This window comes from Acanthopagrus latus, chromosome 6, assembly GCF_904848185.1.
Source record: "Acanthopagrus latus isolate v.2019 chromosome 6, fAcaLat1.1, whole genome shotgun sequence".
In the NCBI taxonomy this organism is placed as follows: Eukaryota; Metazoa; Chordata; class Actinopteri; order Spariformes; family Sparidae; genus Acanthopagrus; species Acanthopagrus latus.
The window spans coordinates 24859615-24879981 of NC_051044.1; the positions used below are offsets into that span (position 1 = coordinate 24859615).

Consider the following 20367-nt stretch of genomic DNA (forward strand, 5'->3'; position numbering starts at 1 on the left):
TATATATATTAGGTATCCTACATTGAACACTTTGGCATAGTTTCTGCAGTTCCTCACCTCAGAAAAAAATATTTTGTAAAGGCACAAAAACACATCGAAGTACCACACAGGTTTTTCTCAGTATGAGAGAGAGAGAGACCTGTCTGGGTTTGCTGCCATCTACTGGTCAGGTGCTATAATTGCACCTCCCCGTGTATGGTGTGGGGGAAAGACGAGGACACATTCCTGCAGTGCGCACGGCTCATGACCTGTCCTCGTCCTCTGTCCCCAGCAGTAATCCGCCGCCTGCTGCAGTATGTGGACAGTGAACAAATACCAGATTTGAACATGAACACGGTGACATGCACTGAGCAAAAAAAAACAAACAAAACCTGTTCAAGTTGATGGGAAATTTGCCTTTATGCATGCAAACAGCCTTAAAGCAATGCAGCATTAAAGTTGTAGACCTTCAAAAAATAAAATGACCCCTCACAATCGTCAGATTAAAAATCAAAATCCAAAAATAACATGACATTTTTTTCCCCTTCATACCCAATTTCCTTACATGAGTTGTAGGCTGCAGTCCTCTGCTGGAGAGCTTATAGAGAGAGCAGCTTCACTCTTAAATAAAATGACTGAATGAATTTGGGAGTAAATGCCTGCCCCCCGCTCATTTATTGATGGCTCTCCGATTGTTTCGACTATTCAGACAAGATCCGATCGCTTTTCCGTGGAAAAAAAGCCCACAGTTCTTGCGCTGTTTCCACCTCAGCGCATGCAAAACGCGGATATTTTTTTCTTTTGTTATAATAGGCATGTGAAGGGTTGGTCTTTTGTGGGGGATTAAGTGAGGCAGCAGCCTATGTATGGTCCAAATGAGCGGCAAAACCTTTTTTAGACAGGCTTCGGGTCTCCCAGAGACGCCTTCGCAAACGATAAATACGCTTATTTGACAAAGAAAGCACATTTTTAGTACGAAATACACGGACTTTGAGCCTCGCACTCACAGTATCAAGGCATATTTCCAGCAGTTTCCCCCTCCCTCTCCTCCAAAAAAGCCGACTTGAGCAGCAGAAGTAGGACTGTACCAGCAGTGACAAATAGAATTCCCTTCAGCATGTATGGTAGGGCGTTATTGTAATTCATTTAAAAAGTAGTTGCCCATTAAGCCTTTAATTGTGCATTATTATTTACTTAACATATATTGATAGGGAATAAAGCAACTCGAGGTCATCTTCAATAACACAATTCACAGGCTACTTCTTTATAGAACGAATTGCCTTTATGTGGCGGAAAAAAAAAAAAAAAAAAGCAGCCCACTTGTCAAAAGTGGGTCGATCGTATGTGCAATTAATTCCAGCTCAGCCAATAAGTAAGTGTTGATTCCGCTGGGGATACAAAAAAATAAAATAAAAAAACCCTTGAAGGACTGCTCACGTTAAGCCTCGTGTCCTTTCTGAGAATGAACGCAAACGAAAACTCTGTCGCTTTTCCCCCTCAAATTTCTACGCCTTATGTATTTTTTTTGCTCTCGATTCGGGGTTGTGTGATATTTTATTGTGTGTGTGTGTGTGTGTGTGTGTGTGTGTGTGAAGATGGAAGTCAGCGTGATGTAGCCGGGCTCAGAGGCATATAGGCGGCAGAACATGCGCAGTGGCCGTTTGTGCCATATTGGAATGAGGTCGTGAACGAGAACTGCGTCAAGTTAGCGAAGCGCTGCCGGGACGACACCGGAAGTCTCGCGACTTAATCCTCAACGCAGAAAAGTCTCGCCGTTGCTCGGGCGACGGGCGGAACTCCCGCGCTTGTGCTGAGCATTTTATTTTGAAACGCTCCTCCGGGGCTCTCGGTTTTCACTCACGTTGGCTTAACGCTGCTGCGAGCGAGCAGGCGGAGAGGAACGGCATCTAAAAACCGACTTGGAAAAACTACTTAGCGGTAAGGGGCGAATTTTAGGACTAAATATTCACATACTCTGTGTTGTTAGTTACAAACTCCTAGCGGTGTTTTGCATTATGGTGGCGCATTCGTCTTTTTTCCCGTCTCTCAAAAAGATGAGTCGGGTTCGGTCGAGTGTAAGCGCCCTTATTGCTCGTCAGCCTGCTCTTATTGCTCAAGCTGTGACGTTCAGTAACTTGACTCGGACACAGGCGATTTTACCATGTGTCCAGTGACTCCCACACGGGCGTTATCCATCTAGGACCGCGCGTTTATTAACAAGATAGCAATTTGGTAATTTTCTCAATCGGTATTTGTCATGTTCCCCTCACAGTGAAAGTTAGACCGTCGGCGCCGTAGTCCCTCTCTGCAAAGCCGTTGCGTTAATGGCCCATCTCTGTTTTCTGAATGCTGCGGTTGGTCCGTGCGAGCGGTGCAACCCTTAAGCTAGTTTCAGTTCAAGGATTGCGTGGAAATTTCCAGTTATTTGCCCTTGAATAACTCCGTATATTTATAATGTCGAAGTCTTACGTAATGAAGGTTGCACGACCTCAGCCGATGTGTGTGTTGTTGTTGTTTTTTTCTGTGTAGCTTCTTCCACAAACAGCTAAAGCGTTCGGCTTACACTCGCTTTAGTCTGCTTTCAGCAGCTGGTGAACGGGGGGGATGCTCGGGAGCTTGTCATTTTGTTGTCATATTCCACGTTGACTTGTTGTGGCTGTATTTTCCTCCGGGCTCCTCAACTTCCCCATTGTGCAACTTGAGTGACCCGCTGGCAGGCAGCGCTGCTCCGGTTGACGTGCCGCTATGCAATGAGACGAGCAGCGAAATGCAACTGAATGAAGCGGCGTTGTTATTTACGAGTGTGGAAGGAAGGTGGATTTGTGTCTTTCAGCACCCTGTTTGGACTCAAGTTATATGGCAGGTCGGCCAGCTGACAGAACTACTTTGACAGAGCTCATGGATTGACACCCACAGAGCAGGCCAACTCCTATTGCTTGGTCTTCAGTGTCAGCCCTTTGTTGGTGACCGTAATGTCCATGCAAATGACATTTGTGAGGATTTAAAGTTATTGAAATAGCTTTGGTAAGGGCAAGTCAACAGAAACCTGATAGGATCCTCCACAGGGCTGCACAGTAATTTGGTTCTCAAATGTGTCATGATATTGTCAAGGGCTGCCATAGAGTGAAAACCTAGCCCTACTTTGTTTACCAGGCTTTTTAAAAGGGTTTGTTTCACCTGATTTACAAAAGATCCCTTTTGTTTTCTCACTTACCTTTACTTCCATTGAATGCAACTAATGATGTTCACCCTATTTTCACTTTTAATGATTTAGTCTATAAAATGTCAAAGAAAATGTGAAAAATCCACTTTAAAATGTCCAAGAGCACCGTGTGACATCTTCACTTTGAATCTTCTGTTCAACCAACACTACAAAACCTGAAGACTTTTCATTAACTATCATCAGTGAAAAAGAAAAGCGGCAAATCCTAACGTTGAAGCATCTGGAATCAGCAAATATTTGACATTTCAGCTTGAAAACAGCTGAAACGATGACTCAGTTATCAGAATAGTTGAGCCCAAACCGATTTATTGGTTCCCTCCCAGTTCCTGGTTAGTTTACTCTTCCAGTGCACTGATGTTGTTTCAGCTGATAAAGTGTACTGTTCAACTTTTAATACCCTACCCTCTTTGTCCATGTTTGATAACCACATCTCAGGCATCAGTGCAAATAATGTGTGTGTATCGGCCGACATATCGATATCAGAATTTTTCAATCCTAATTTTTGACTTCCTAATATCAGTGCTGACATCGGCCTAAGCATTGGTCAGGCTCTACAAAATATTTAGAGATTCATTTTCTTCGATGGGCTAATCAATTTATTGAGTAATTTTTGCACTGTTGATACATCAGCCAAATGGTTTTGGTTTGGAGGTGCTAAGTCTTCAGACATCAGTCAGTAAGGTTTCGGCAACCACCACAATACAAAAGAGGTGAATTTAAAAAAAGACAAATATTCGAGAGCAGCATCTCTCTCCAGAAATGATGTACCTTTCAAACAAGATGCTCTACGACTTCACTGTGACCCAGTTTTAATTCAAACTACTTTCCATGAAAGAAATAGTTTCTATGAAAAATAAGAAGAAGAAAAAAACAGCTGATTTTCAAGTGTTTGGTGGTCACATAGTTGTTTGAGTTGTGAATATAATTTTTTAATACTGTTTAACCAAAAGTAAGTGAGGCACAATGTCTCCATACTTTGGTTGAAATTATTTTTTTAACCAAAGGTTTTGGCGACACAGATTTGTAACACACCATGGTGTGAAATCAATCCCAGTAATAGTTGTTAAAAAAGCAAATAATTGCTCTTCTGAAAAAGTGTTTATTTACGTTGGAAAATGGACACTAACAGGAGGACTTACTAATTGCCTTATTTTCTGCTACATTAAGGCTTATAATGAAATGTCATTTACTAGTAATCGGCAGGCACCATTAGATAGTGTTTGGGGAAATGTTTCAGCTGCATTTTATTGAAACTTGAATTTGATACTATTTCCTGGAGAAGCTGTACTGTGTTTGAATGTGGCTTTTGTCAGATTTAATTTCCCGCCCAGGGACCTCAGCGGTTCAGGAAGGCCTGTTTAGAAATACTCAATCTTGTGCTAAGTGCTGATCAGAATATGATTCACTAAGCATTTGTAAAGAGGATGTAGGGTGATGCTCAGTTGTCTGTGAGCGTGCGTGTGTGTGTGTTTGTGTGGATGTGTGTGTGTTTGCGTGGATGTGTGTGCGTGCTCTTTCTCTTTCAGGTTCAGTCAGAGTCTGGGGTGGTGCAGAAAGATTCAGGCAGACTGCTGCTTGAGCTGTGGTCCACACAGACCACTGGCTATGTGTGAAACAGGGGAAGTTGCATTTCTTCCTGTCTGGCTGTATGAGCTGAGGCCGTGCAGTTCAATGAAATAAGGTGTTGTACAAACACACAGGCAGTCGAGCAAGTCAAAGAATAAAAACTTGCCATTAGAAATTGTGAATGATAGCGCTCAGAAGTGATCAGTAAACCTTTTGGCGTTGGCATACGGATGTTGTTCCATTGTAAAAGACTGATTCAGGTCCATTCTGTGTAAGTTGCATCAAAAATGTTCACAAACACAGAGAAATCATGTTTTTTTTAATTCATATTATAGTCTGTTGTTGTTGTTGTTGTTGTTTCATGCCTTGAGTCATTTGGTTATTATTCCATTTACCTGTCTTGTTGATACTGTGTGATTTAAGTAGTATTTGTTGTAGTTAATGTGTAAAGTAGAGATCGACCAATTTGATGTTTTCAGGGCCCATACTGATTACTAGTAATCCAGGAGACGCATAACTGTTATTTGGAACCGATATACATTTGCAGTGAAAATAAAAAATCTTGTTGTCATCACTTAGAATAAGCAGTGAAGAAATGTAGTTAACTACAGTTTACTCAAGTACTGTACTTAAGTACAATTTTGAGGTACTTTGCGTCAGTATTTCCACTTTCTGCTTCTTAGTACTTGCTTTCCACTACCTTTATTTGATATTAGTTACAAGTTAGATGACAGATTTCTATTATTCAGTGTTGCTATGACTTGTGACTTGAAACCAATCAGATAGTGTTGTGAGCTGGCTATTAAGCGAATACAGTTGGTGAAAGGATACTGCATCAGTGTCAAAGAAGCACATTTCTGAATTGATTTATTTTGTTGGCAGTTACAATTACACAATAAACACTGATACCAGTAATCAGAAAAATGCAGAATAACGTCCCTGATAATCGGCCAGGGCCATAATCGGTCTATCTCTAGTGTTTAGAAAAACAGGAATACTAGCCAACATGGAGTGGAAACTAAGGAGTATCCTATTAGAGCTCCACAAATATGTGTTTTGTAGTAACTGATTTATAGGTTTGTGTAATTTTAAAGAAAAAAGTCAAGAATTCTCTGTTTCGAGCTTCTGAAATGTGAACATTTTGAGTTTCTTTCCTCCTCTTTGACAGTAGACTAAATATCTTTGGGTTGTGGACAAAACAAGGCATTTGAGGTCAACATCCTTGGTCTTCGGAAACACAGACATTTTAAGACATTTTCTGACATGGCCAAACATTTTGATTAATTAATCAATAAAATAATCAACAATAATCAACAGATTAATCAACAGTAAATATAGTATGATCATTAGTTGCAGCACTTTATCCTTTTAAATAATGAAGAATGAATCAGATGAGAAAGATGGTCCCAAGATTTTGTAGTCAGACGCATCAAAACAGAATCAACTTCAAATCCCTTCATGAATTTATTTATAATCTATAAGTTCAGCATCTAGCAGCTCCACTGCTCTTTTTTTTTCACTCTTATGTTTGGAGTGTGACCCCCGCAGACAATACGGCCTTCTGGTGTGTATGTAATGTGTCCGAGGGGAGGGGGAGAAAGACAGAAGGAGTCTGGGGCAGGGTCGCGGGTGAAAGGTAGCACTGATCCCAGCGGAGCACGGGGGTCGTGGTGGCAGTCGGGTCGTCGGGAGGGGGTCGGTTTCTGGTGGTGGCCCTGGTTTTAATAGAGACGTCAGATGTGACAAAGACGGGCCTGACAGGCCGGCTGAATGCAACTGTGGAGACATTTAAGCTATCCTCTCCACTGTCGTCACGCCCGGCACTCTCTTCTTTCTCATTCATCCTGTCTCTCTTGTTGTATTAACTTATTTCATCTGCTCGTCACAATTCTGGAGGTCAGTTTGATGTGTCAGAGCTTGATGTGTGTGTCCACATTCATGTCACGCCGCTGTTTGAAATCTTAACATCAGGGCAAGAAAAGATTTTGCGATCCAAAAAAAAAGACATGTCCAAATGGTTTTCACAAGTCGAGGTGGGACTGGATGAGGTTTGCATAGTTTAATATCTTTCCCACCAGTTGCGTTCCATCTGGTGTGTTAGGTAGGTGGTAGCCCGTGCCACCCCAAGTGAATTGCAAAAATGCAGCATTTAATTTGTTATTTCATTCACCACTTGTCGTGTTTGGTAATCAATCAAATCCAGGGCCAGGTAGAAGCACTTGCATAGCAGCGCCAAGGATTTTCTAAACAACACTTTGATCAAGGCTGAGGAGTCCTTGATTTTAGAATGGCTGAAAAACATCCAAATAAATGCAGATTAGCTTCAGTTTGGCCTTGATGCAGAGTTTGTAAATTAAGTCTGTCGAATTTGTTCTTCATGACTCTGCAGCTTGACCTGAAGGGGGCTTTTTGGGCTAGTTAAGCAGCTGTGTAGCTTTTGGCTGTCAGATGTCATGTTTGGCATACTGCAGTTAGAGGAAGTCTGTGTCCCACTCTTTTTGTCACTTTTGGCTGGTATGGTTTGGCTTGTGAACTGCTGAGTGGGCAGATACAAAACAGAGGAATCATCCGTCTTATTCATCTAACAGTTGTTGAAAACAGTTCAGAGATTATTGATTCATAATGAGATCCAGGGAGGGTGATGGTCACAGAGGAGGGCAGCTCAGCGAGACATGACTGTGTTTTGGACCGGCGCTCATTCGTTCATTTACTCTGGTTGGATGATAATATTCCTCCTCTGCTCCTCCTCAGAGCTCCTACTGTCGGCCTTGAGGGGGCACCAGCATGAGTCAGGAGTCACTGGAGTCTGGTAAGAGCTACTCTGTGGACAGCTGCGTGAAATGAGTAAGATGATATGTTTTTGGAAAGCAAGTTGGAAAGCAGAAATGAATTTTGTTTGTGTGTGTTCCAGATGGAGACTCTGCTCAGGATGTCTCCGACTTCAACTGGGACGACTACCTGGAGGAGACTGGAGCGCTGTCTGTGCCCCATCACGCATTCAAACATGTGGGTGCTGACAACCTGCACAGCTCACACACAGCAGCTGTTTATAATCCATTTCTATCAATTACTAAACATCTGTTTAAAGTCCTTTCAAGCCTTGTATTAAATCTGAAAGCATGACTCAGATTTATGGAAGGAGTCAGCCAGTAAAGCCGCTAGTAATGGGAACTGCTGTGAAAACATCCAGTCATAAAGTATGAATACAGATATCACTGTAACATCCCCAGTTATAAAGCTTCTATAGATTTAGTTTTATGTGATATTCAGCTGGGAACTGCCTGGTAGTTTTAACTTGAATAATAACAAAAAATATGAAGTGAATTGTGCAGTTGTGTAAGTCGTATATCTTTGTGGAAATCGATTCTCTGTTCTTCTTTCTTATTCTCAGGTGGACCAGGGTCTGCAGACTGGACTCTCCCCTGGCATGAAGCTGGAGGTGTGCGTGCGCTCAGAGGCTGACAGTCCTTACTGGGTGGCCAACATCATCACCACATGTGGCCAGCTGCTGCTGCTACGCTACGAGGGATACCAAGACGATCGTCGTGCCGACTTCTGGTGTGACATCATGACGGCGGATCTCCACCCGCTGGGCTGGAGCCGGCAGCATGGGAAGACCATGAGGGCCCCCGAGGGTGAGGAGTGGCTGGTGCTGGAATGTTTTTTTTGTTTCTTTGGGGTTATTTTTCTTTTGTTGTATGTTTGCATTTTTTTGTACTTATGTCTTCATATCTGTTTGTTTGGGGTTTTTCTCGGTCTGTTTTTCTTTGTTTATTGTTTTTTGGTTTTTTGGGGGTTTTTTTGTTTTGATTGTTTGGGGTTTCATATTTTAATTCACCTCTGTACGCAAGAAAAGTTGCATGGTGTCTGGTTTTCCTGGATAGTTATTATGTAAAGCATGGCTGATGTGCAGAGAGTCAACAAACTTAAGCCATATTGATCTGTTGCCAAATATGAATACATTTATTTTATAAACGAAATTCCCCCCTCAGTTGGTTTTGATGAAGAATTGCCGATGTTTCATTTAGTTGAATATAAAATGAATTCAACCACTTGTGGATTTTTCACTTTTTCTCTGTGACTGACGGGCTATGCGGTGGAGATGGCCCAGTTTTCTGTTTTGTGTACTTATTCTCAAAATTCTACTCAAATGTGGAACCCAACAAAGAAATTGCACTTTTGTTCAGCATAGCAGGGAGTAAAGAATATTTCTGTTCTGATACATTGGTGCCACTGTAGTCTCAGAGAAAACGCTTCTGTTATCCTCCTGATGTTCTAGTTGTACAAGAAATAGTTTGAGGAAATAGTCAAGAGCCTTTGATTCAAAGTCCAGTTGCTATTTCTCTGTTTTTTTTCCATTTATTTTTGCTGGCTGATTAGCACTTGACACCTAGACATGTACAGTATATATGTTAAAACAAATAAATATTGTGGAATCAAATACTTGGGAAATGAGATAGTCATTAGATGTAATAATCTGTTAACTTTCTATAAATTCCAGTAGTAGTTCTTATTTTATCACCGATGTTGTTATTCAGGGTGATGAACAGAGATCTGGCATAGTGGTGCATGTGTGATCCTTAGGCCCCCCTGGTTGTACTGTTAATAAAATAATCACTGTATTTGTGTGTATGATTCAACTCAGGTGTGCGTGAGAAGCACCAGGACTGGGAGGCTCTGCTGGAAAAGGCCTTGGCTGAGGAGTGCAGTGCGCCTGCCAACCTGCTGGAATTGGTAAGACAGGAGAACGGAGCAGCTGTCCTTCTTAGAAACATCTCACACCCAGGGAGGGGCGTAAGCGTTCTCTCTGTCTGTCTGCGCCAAGAACGGTCTACTCTGTCACTTCTGATTTGATTCCTTTGACAACTTTAAAGACATATAATGCAGTAAATAAAACTGTTGAGGTTATCATGATGAAGCCATACCTCCCCTGCTACTGCTCAGGTAGTGAGGCATATTCGGTAAATGCAACTTACATTGTCGGCACCAAGTTGACAGGTTGTACCCTCAGGTGATCGGAATCGTTAAAAGTAACTCTGCAGTGTCGACACAATCACACACACACGCTGTACAACTGTCATGTTTTGTTATACTGTTTTCTACGTGTATATATTGTCTTAGTAAGGATTCAAATCTCTTAAATGCTTGGTGTGTATGTTTTGAAATGGTTCTCACTTGTCCATTGGCATAAACACGAACTTGAACTAAACACAATTTTTATATCTATTAAGAAGTGCATGCCTACCCAGCGTGAATGCTCGAGTCTGCCACACACAAGGCCCTGAGCTGTTGTTAACGGCTCTGAGGCTGTGCTGCTGAAAGCAAATTGGCTATAGGAGCAGCCTGTGAAATTCTTTGGAGCCATCAGTTAGCTTTCAGTGACTGTGCTTCAGTTCTGCCACTTAGTCATGCGCTGAATTCTCTCCCGGTTACAAATTCCTCTCCTTGCCTAGGCGTGTGTTCGTTCGTGTTTGTGTAAGTGTGTGTGCTATTAGCTTCACAACTCACCACCCCTCATCCACCTACCCCCGCAGCCCCAACGTGGAAGAGACCCTGTGGAGCTCCTGTGTGCGGGCTGCTACGTGGAGCTCCAGGACAATAATGACCCGGGGCTGGCCTGGGCTGCCGAGGTGGAGGAGAATGTCGGAGGAAGGCTGAAGCTGCGCCTCGTAGGCACTGAGGGCCTGCCAGACACACCTACAATCCTCTGGCTCTTTTACCTCCACCCACGCCTCCACCCACCCGGCTGGGCCAAAGAGCATGGCTGCACCCTCAGGCCTCCGTCAGGTCAGTGGCAGTAGCAAGGGTCTTGTTTTTATATTTAAAAGCAAAAGGAAGAAAGGGAAGCTGATGTCTAGATCTTGAGGTTTACTGCCAAAGCACGCATGAGTAATAGTTTCTGATGGGAGGACAGCATTCACAGCATTCAGAGATGTAATGATGATATGTAATGCTCACTCCTATTTGCTCAATTGGATCTGCCATTTTTATTCATTTTTGGCACTATTTGTGAGTGATATTAGTACTTTACAATACTTTGACATGTCCTTAGCGATGGAACACAAGCAACCAATATTCAAAGTGTGATGGTATCCCACTCAACCTCGAAATTGATTTCCATGCAGGATTAGACATATCTTTTTTTTTATTTATTTCAGGGCCATTTGCTAATGCCCTTCAAGTGAATAAAGTTTGTTAGTATGCAAGATGTTAGAAGCACCAGAGGCTAAATCTCTCTCCTGACAAAACTGATCTACCTTGCGGTAGTGCTAGAGGGAAAAGGCTTATTGATATTTAATGCCAGGCTTATATTTGTAAAATTGTGCGTGTTTATGTCAGGGGTTTATGTACCTTGATACTGTGCTTTTGTAAGTTGATAACCAAAGTGAGCAGTGGTGTAGCATTTAAATGATCATAATCATAGCCTTTTATGTTACTTGTATTTTTGCAAGGGGGAAGTACTAAAAGTAATGGGTTTTTTGGAAAGTAATGAAAGGTAACAACCAAAGTTTAGCCCCATTTATTCTGCACATCATCTTGTTTTTAAGGCAGTCTGGGACCTAGTGCCCTCTGATAAGGAGTTAGTGTGTCTTGTGGTTATGAAATTGATTAGGAGAACATTGTTTTTTTTTGTTTTTTTTTTGCTTGTTTAGTTGATTGTAGTGACCTATTCTGAGGTGCGAAACAAAACATTTCTGCAAGTCCAGGTGTCTAGATTGAGGTATTACAATAAGAGAGAGCAAATGTAATCACATTTGTTATTTTCATTAAAATGTCTTGGTAATCAGATTATATACCAGTCATCAGTAAGTCAGGCTTAGCTCTTCCGATTTGTGTTTGTTGCAGACCTGCTGGCCCTGCGGACAGAGGAAGAGTGGGAGGAGGTGAGACAGCGCATCAGCGACCTGCCTCAGGATGAAGCTCTGACTGCAGAGTTCAGTAAGGTACTGCCAGCCGTGCTCTTATTTGTTCTCACGGTTTATCCGCTCTATTTGATCATTCTGTAATGAGCATAGACTTGTCACATTCAAAGATGTCTAAGAGCTGAGCCTTTTGAAATGACTTGGTGTGTTTGCTGTGTGTCTCAGGATCAGCCTGCCATTGCTGCTCATTGTTTCAAGGAAGGAATGAAACTGGAGGCTGTTGACCCTGCTGCTCCTATTTCCATCAGGCCTGCAACTGTCACCAAGGTAACAGACTTTCCTATCAAATCTCTCCTGTGATGCAGTATCTCTCTCCTCCACTGTTTATTGGACTTATTTGTTTATGTTCATTACCACGCTGTCTTTATTTAGATCATTCTTTCGCTTAAAAAGATATCTCCCGAGTCTTGAAAGAACAGCTCTTATCTTTGCTGTTTAATGCCAGAGTCTAATTGATCATCTTTACATTCGTGTGACTCGGTGAAACAAAATGGATGTTCAAACTGTACAGTTGTCAACTTAGAGCATCAGTTGGTTTCCTAAGATGACCTCCTCTTGTCTTCAGGTGTTCAGTGAGCAGTACTTCCTGGTGACAATGGACAACCTTATTGAGGAGTCTGGGGGTGCCGGAAGGTCCTTTCTGTGTCACAGAGACAGTCCAGGGATCTTCCCTACTCAGTGGAGCCTCAAAAATGGTCTCGCTCTAAGTCCTCCACCAGGTCTGTTCTGTCGAACCTTTTCTCTGCATAGCTCATTGATTTATCAGCTATCAGTAATATCAGAACTTATGGAATGGCATTGATTAGATCAAGCATGTTTTCTCTCTCTCTTTCCGTCCATTGTGTCTTTATTTAATCACAAACAGGATACCAGGGTCCAGACTTTGATTGGGCAGATTACCTGAAACAGTGTGAGGCCGAGGCAGCTCCTCAGCATTCCTTCCCAACTGTAAGTCGACCCCTGTTTTACCCCTTTCACACCAAGTTCACACTGGTCAGGCCTCAGTGTAAAGGGCTGTCTCATGCCCAGCGACTTGATAACATACATGGTCGTTCAGTGAAATTACAATTACCAAGCTGTCAGATTTAAAACCTCCTTCCTGTTACTTGGGTCGCATTAACCAAGAAGCAATTGAGGGTGATAAAGATATTTTTTTTACTAAGGTAAAAATAAACTCTTAACTGTATACCGGTTCAGTTCATGTTGTTTCATGGCATAGACAGGAGATAAATTAGATGGCATTCCTCTGAAAGCTTCGCACTATAGCAGCCTGTAAAGTGTGACCCTCTGTATCTCATGGCCATCTCTTGTGTAAATGGCTTGTCACGTGGATGGGTTTGATTCAGCAAGAGAGGTTAAATGGATCAATGCTAAAACAAATAGTTTCTCCACAACACGCATGTGAGGATATTTTCATTCTGTTTGCAATCTTGTAGCTGTTTTGTAGATTTTATATTTTGCCATCCATACTGTCAGAAATGTCTTTATTGTAACATGTCACTTGACAGAATATGGGAAATGAGATTGGGCCCATTTGACAGACAGCATAATTGAATGCCAGCGATGTGATCATGTTTGATGGGGCGGCTCACTGTGACTTTTCATGCCTATATTTATTTAAAATGTGTACATATGTGTTTTCAAAATGGAGTTACAAAAAAAACAAGACACCACCATTCTTTGCTTTGAAATAGCTCTTAAATGATTTTTTTTATTCCTCCTCTTTGTTTACCCGCCAGGAGCAGAGTGACCACAGCTTCAAAGAAACCATGAAACTAGAGGCCGTCAACCCGCTGTCACCTGAGAACATTCACGTGGCGACTGTCACCAGGGTCAAAGGGCAGTATGTTTGGCTCAGCCTGGAAGGTGAGATAGGCTACTGAAGGAATGTGTTTATTTGAGAGGTAAAAAAAAAAAAAAAAAAGTGTCCCGCAGGCCATTAACAGCCATGACATGAAGACCTTGTGGGTATAATATAAATTTGCTGGCTCATTAGTTGAGTATGTGCCTCTCTATTTTTTCGAGAGGACATGGTAATGTTTATTTTATATCAGTTTTTTACACAAGATCACTGCTTTGGAGGTTATACGGAGGCAGAAAGCAGTGCTGCTAGTAAGAAGCTGTTTAAACAGTACGTTTTCGGGGCCTTTATGTCCGCAAATTTGGATGTGTATTGTGTGTATGTGTTCTGCAGACAGTGTTTATCAGTAAGATTTACAGTTGTGTGAAATGTGTTGGATTTGAGTTATAGCTCTGACCAAAGTAAATAAGTTAAGTGAAACAACATAATGCAATGGTATAACGAAGGAAATTTGTGACTTTCATTTTCTCTAGCTAAATTTGGCATCCACAATCCACAATTGTAAGTGATTTTCTTATAGCCTTGCCTGTGTGTGCGTCTGTAGGACTGAAGCAGCCCATGCCAGAGCTGATTGTTCATGTGGACTCGCTAGACATTTTCCCTGTCAGCTGGTGTGAGACAAACGGCTATCCACTCGTCTACCCCATCAAACCCTCAGGTATGAGCATGAGTCACCACAGTAGACTCTCATCTGCCTTAACAAGACTGTTACTAATGCTGTGACAAACATTAATGCAGTCGGTTTCAGCATTAGCAGCATAATGTAATAGTGGGACTGGGAATCCATTAGTCTTTCCTTTGTTTTTCAGTTGAAAAGGAGAGAAAGATTGCCGTGGTGCAGCCTGAGAAACAGTGAGTATAAGAGGAAGGGTGGGTTGGTGGGTTGACTGGTTTGAATGGATCGGGTCAGTTTGCATTCAACATAAACATCGATTTTCATCACTTTACAGCCGAACTCCACCTAAGTCACCCGACACTGTCAAGCAGCAGATGGCCAGCCAGTCAGAGACAGGTGAGTGGTGTGTCTCAGGACTCATTAAAGGATTCCACACTGTGATATATGTCCCGTCACCTGACTGACTGTCTGTGTAGAATGTGGCTGTTTCATCACTTCTGTATCATTTGATGTGATGTGCAGGACAGGGGAATGGGAAATATTGCTGTCCCAAGATCTACTTCAACCACCGCTGCTTCTCTGGGCCATACCTTAACAAGGGACGCATTGCTGAGCTGCCTCAGTTCATTGGCCCTGGAAACTGTGTCCTCGTGCTTAAAGAGGTGAGAGGGGCAAGTCCAATTGTCCAACCAAAAAAAAGAAGCATCCCTTAAGCCTTAAACACAAACATGAAGGTTGCCGGTAATATAATTAGCTTTTTATTTGATGTGTGGAATTAATGAGACTAAACTTTAGCTGTAACATTTAATTACTATTAAAATGCATTACTTTTACTACAACACAAATAAAATGTATAGCTTTAAACTAAAATTCTTGCATATTGCATCTTTAATTGTTCCACCAGTTGCAAGTCCTTTTGAATATCTTCCTGAAACAAATGAAATCCACAAGTCCTGTTGCATAAAGAGAAAGAGGAAGGTTACTTTCTGCTCCTTCATGCCTCTACATAACTTCATTTTCTATCAGTGTTTCACTCATTCTGTCATGTGACATGTGTCAATTTGCATCAAAAGAAGAGCGCTCCCTCTACTTTGTATGGTAAGGTAGTGTCCTTTTACCATAAAGCAACCTTACCAATCATGTAATCAATGCTAGTCTTCTGCCAATCAACCCCTACACATTAACGGCATTGAAAGCCTAGTCTCAAAATTAGTATGATGACTTTGTGAAGTTAAAATGCTACTCATACTACCATTGAAGAATAAAATGTCCACTTCTCCAACCCTCGCATAACATGTAAGTGTTGCCACTCTATCCTTGTCTTGTACCCAGGTATTGGGTCTGCTGATAAACTCGGCATACAAGCCCAGCCGTGTGCTGAGAGAGCTGCAGCTGGACCAGGAGAGCCGCTGGCAAGGCCATGGAGAGACACTCAAAGCCAAGTGAGGGGAAACGCCATTTAAATCCTCCGCTCGACATTCTACGCTCTGTAGAAAACCTTCAGGAGTAGTATGAGTGTTCACAGCTGGCCTATTTTAGGACACATGCTGGATTAACCGTGTACTTGAATGCACAAGTGGAAATAAATATCTGCACACTGGAATCACCGTACAAGCTCCAGGCTGAAATACTTCATTAAAGCAACAAGTTAGCAATCGGCTTCTGGGTTGCTTTTAAGAGAGACCTCGCTGGTCGTAGCCACTTTGTAAAGTCAAACATGAATTAATTAGCTTTAATGATCGAGAGGAGTTGGATATGTTTTGACTTATGTTTGCCTGTAGTTTCTTCGGCCTAAGTAAGTCTGTTTTTTTTTATGATTTATCTTCTCTTCATCCTTTATTTTTCTTTGAATATTAGGTACAAGGGAAAGAGTTACCGTGCCACAGTTGAAGTAGTCCGCACTGCAGACCGTGTAGCAGACTTCTGCAGAAAAACCTGCATCAAGCTAGAGTGCTGCCCGAACCTGTTTGGACCTCGCATGGTTCTGGACCACTGCACCGAGAACTGCTCTGTCCTCACAAAGACCAAATACAGTAGGTGATTTGCAGAAGTAGAGACCGCTGACTGTTGAGCATTTAGATTTCAGATTGGCTGATCTGGGTCGGATGCTTTGTTATCAAATAAGAATCTAATCTCTGACTGTTGTGATTGATTTATAAGAGCTCAGAAAACAGTTTACTTGCTTGTCATTCAAACGTACTTTCATTCGACGCAAAGCCCATTTCTCCTTTTTCAGAAACCTTCACTTCTTTTCATTTGTGTTCGTTGTGAATAGAGATCATCATTGAGTACATAAATGCCAACCCTGATGAATACAGACTTTCTATGTAGCAGATGGATAGAGTTTGTGATTTTAGAAATTGCAATAACCTTCCACAAGCACTGAATGAGCAGGTGCAGTTTGCTGAAAATATGTGTCAGAACTGGCGTCTTTCATCTGCTGCTGAATGAAGCAAAGTCACTGATATGTTGATATGTTTACTTGCTGCTGCACTGCAGTGTTGGGGTAAAGAAACTGATGCAATTTGATAGCAACAGACGGATGATTACACATTCTCTTTTGTCTGTTCTGCTTTCATATCACTCCAGACAGAACATATCTTCCGCAGACATGCTCCTCATGTAAAGAATAAATATCATTAGGAAATACAAGTATTTCTGATTTTATCTTATCTTATTTCTGTCTCAATGATGTAAAAAAATCTTTCCGATCTGTCAAGTGCAACAATTTACAATAAGCTGCTGTCTTACCACCAGCATATTACTATGGAAAGAAGAAGAGCAAACGTGTTGGCCGTCCACCCGGTGGCCACACCAACCTGGAGGGTGGAGTGAAGAGAAGAGGAAGAAGGAGGAAGCGGAGGAAGCAGCTCTTTGTCCATAAGAAGAGACGCTCGTCGGCTTCAGTGGACAACACCCCTGCTGGCTCTCCACAGGTACCCACACGTCGTCTTTACTATGCATTTTTATGAAAGGATTTATCACTGTGTTAACTTTTTTTCTTCTTCACACTTCACACTAATCTGTGCTAATAGACTGTTTGTTGTCCTCATCTTTGGCTCACAGGGCAGCGGAGAGGAAGAAGATCTGGATGAAGACGACTCCCTTAGTGAAGACTCTGGCTCAGAGCTACAAGATGATCTCCAGGATGACTCAGAACAATCATTTGGGAAGTCTCAGCCCACCACGCCGTCCCCCTCCCCGCCAGCGACACCAAGGCCCACGCGCCGGCGCCGGAAACCCCGTTCCCCATCATTCTCTGATGATGAGAACCGCCCTCCATCACCAAAGGTGATAAAGGTCACAAATAGTACCAATGAATACTGAAACAATTTGGAAGTATTTATCTTACGGTATTTATGTTATTTTTCCAGACAGTGTGTTTTTAATGAGTACTCTCATGCAGGGTTTGACAATTATTGTTCCTAGGGGGCACATGAGAAACTCAAGTTGCCAGGGCCCAAACAAATTGTGTCATGTCTTAATGAAATTATGGAAAACATTCTGTCCACACTCATAACATGCATACACGGTCGAGGCAGATGGTCACCCAGCGTTCAGTGGAGTCTGGTTCAGTTACAAATTTTCTGCCTGTTAAAAGGCAGTTTTTTCTTGCCACTGTCACCAAGTGCTTGCTCATGGGGGAAATGTTGGCTCTCTGTTAATAAGTTTTGGAAAGTCCAAAAAATTGGAAAGTTTCCAGTTGGAAAGTATCATGAGATTACTTTTGTTGTGAATTGGCCCTATTCAAATAAGTCTTAAAATGTCTTAAATTCATTTTCTATAGTTGTATAAAAGTCAGTAGTCTTAAATTGTAATTCATGGGGTCCTAAGTGCCTGAAACATTTTATGTTTTAATTTATCCATCATTAAAATGCCAAATTTGGCCAAAATAAGTCAAACTACTCTACCCTCCCATCATTTCTTCGTGTACCTCCTCCTTCTCAATAGCATGAATGTTTTCACTGTGACCCAAACTTGCTCTTAACAGTTCATGAGAAATGAGTGTTTCTTTTACAAAATGTTCAGGTCTGATTTTCTTTATTCTCAGCATCAATCATAAGGGTTAAAATGAGCTGTGAGACTTTTCACTTCAGCCAGGAGATCTCTGTCTGACTCACTCTGTCTGTGTGTTTACAGACCTCAAAGGCTGAGCCTCCTCAGAAGTTGTGTTTGGACACCAGCCCGCTGGAGTGGAGCGTTACGGATGTGGTTCGATTCATCAGGACCACTGACTGTGCTCCTCTTGCAAGGATTTTCCTGGATCAGGTAAGAAAAGCTCAGGCTTAACTCTACCGCAATAAGTGCATTATAAGCTTGTCTTGTGTCCACGGACACAAATACAAAACATCACTTTCACAGATAGTTCAGCCAAAGCAAATTTTAGAAAATGCAATTCAAATGAATCTTGTGTTTTTATAGGAGATTGACGGACAGGCGCTGCTGCTGCTGAACCTCCCAACAGTGCAAGAGTGTATGGACCTGAAGCTGGGACCAGCCATTAAGCTATGCCACCACATTGAGAGGGTCAAGCTGGCGTTTTACCAACAGTTCGCCACGTAGTTAATGGGGAACGATGGACATTACTACATCCTGTTCTGTGTATTAATCCTGTGAAAAACACTGTATTTTCCCATTCTGACTTTTTGGACACTGGATATCCTTTAGAATCCTGCATATACCATGCTGTGTAAGACAAGCATGGACATAAAATTGACAAAGAAACATTTCTGACAATTGAAGAAAGGACAAAGAAGAGCTACAAAAGGTCCAAAATAGTTCAAGTGCTTTTTGGGAAGGCACCAGTGTGGACTTAAAGACTAAAGGTTTCAAGGCATTTCAATCCCATAAATAAGCATAAAAGCCTTTATTAAATTCAGCATGTTTTGCAGGGGAGGAAAAATGCAAGCCATCATCAAGGTCTTGCTTTTAAGTTGAAACAGTGTTCTAGCCATGGTTTACTAAAGGCTTTTAACCTATTTGTGTGTTCAGAGTGCCTCAGACTCTTCTCTTAGTTCCTTTCTTCATGAGGCAGAGTGAATGAGCACCTGTGTTATAACTCCATTGGTTTGTTGTGTCCAGTCTTGATTTCCAACCTCTCTTGCTGTCCCTAAAAATCATAGCGTTTACTTGTCATATGAGAATATTTGGAGTCTACTAGCCCTCATCTGTTGTCAGCTTGCTGGAGTTAAGAAATGAGGTGCTTCCTGATCTGGTGATTTCCCCCTGAAGTCAGATGTCACTGAAGACATGTCCAATGTTTTTGGTGTGGTTGAGGGTACCCATGACTGCCCACTTCAACTGAAGCACTTAAAAGCAAACACTGGTTTTCACAATACACCGGTTTCTTGGAGTAGAGACTGATTGAGATCTGGAACCTTTGTCTTATGGTTTCTTCAAATGATCAGAGATAACTTTGCACATTGGTTAAGTAAAGATAAAAAAAATCAATGGTTTGAAAGACAAAGATTTGGTCTCAGTATAAACACCAGATACTGTTCTAACACCATCCAGCAAAATTAAGATATAATCTATTCAACGTTATATGTAAAGGGGAAGGGTTTTCATCTCAAAAGATCTTTTCATTGTTCAGTTTACAGTGCAAGGATTCTGTAATGCAAGCACAAGCAAAACTATGTACTGTATTGTGGTAACAAAATATGACAGTGCATGTTTGTATATAGTGTATATAGTGAAATACCTTCTAGTGCAACAGGGTAAAAGAAAAAAAAGACTATTGAGGAACTGACTTCTGCATAAGCAATGTCTAAATGCCCTAAATATACAGTATATTTGCACAGAATAGGCCTACAATTTCTCATGAGATGTATGGTTTAAATACATTCACATGATTATTTGAGCCATTTCATATCATTGAATAGTAATTATTTTTAACAACTAACTTGATAAGTGGGCAGTTTTTAATTAAGAAATTCGTAAAAGGCTTTTGTAAATCATTTTCTCCCCTATTTTACCAGGTCCTGTAGTGTGATTTACTGTAATGTGCTTCATTTTGTGCGAGTAAAACCTCTCTGGGTTCTTTGTTCCCTTACTTGCTTGTATTTTTCGCTGTATTCGAAGAAATGAAACAGCTTTTTATCTGATGTTTCAAGATATAACTGCTATTTAATGAGGAGACTGCAATTAAAACGGTGAACAACGATTTTAGACGCCTCTTGGCCTTTTGTCCTACATTTCC

The 20367-nt window shown here is 41.6% G+C and overlaps 1 protein-coding gene across 1 annotated transcript; it reads left to right on the top strand.

The window, feature by feature from the left end:
* The first annotated feature begins 1758 nt into the window (after window positions 1-1758).
* On the top strand, window positions 1759-20331 carry sfmbt1 (Scm like with four mbt domains 1). The gene is made up of 21 exons (XM_037100133.1): window positions 1759-1917; window positions 7520-7577; window positions 7680-7774; window positions 8160-8403; window positions 9414-9502; window positions 10303-10555; window positions 11615-11712; window positions 11857-11958; window positions 12257-12410; window positions 12557-12639; window positions 13431-13557; window positions 14097-14210; window positions 14362-14404; window positions 14503-14564; window positions 14691-14830; window positions 15501-15610; window positions 16026-16201; window positions 16926-17104; window positions 17235-17459; window positions 18309-18437; window positions 18591-20331. Exons 2-21 carry the CDS (start codon window positions 7553-7555, stop codon window positions 18729-18731), a joined length of 2589 nt encoding a protein of 862 aa, XP_036956028.1. The 5' UTR covers window positions 1759-1917; window positions 7520-7552; the 3' UTR covers window positions 18732-20331.
* The last annotated feature ends 36 nt before the right edge of the window (window positions 20332-20367 follow it).

What these genes read in the sequence shown, in the direction of transcription:
- sfmbt1 (XM_037100133.1), top strand. Translation starts at nt 7,553, where the DNA reads ATGAGTCAGGAGTCACTGGAGTCTG. An exon ending in GTGGTGCAGCCTGAGAAACA is followed by an intron (nt 14,405 to 14,502) that starts GTGAGTATAAGA and finishes ATCACTTTACAG; the next exon opens with CCGAACTCCACCTAAGTCAC. An exon ending in GGCCAGCCAGTCAGAGACAG is followed by an intron (nt 14,565 to 14,690) that starts GTGAGTGGTGTG and finishes TGTGATGTGCAG; the next exon opens with GACAGGGGAATGGGAAATAT.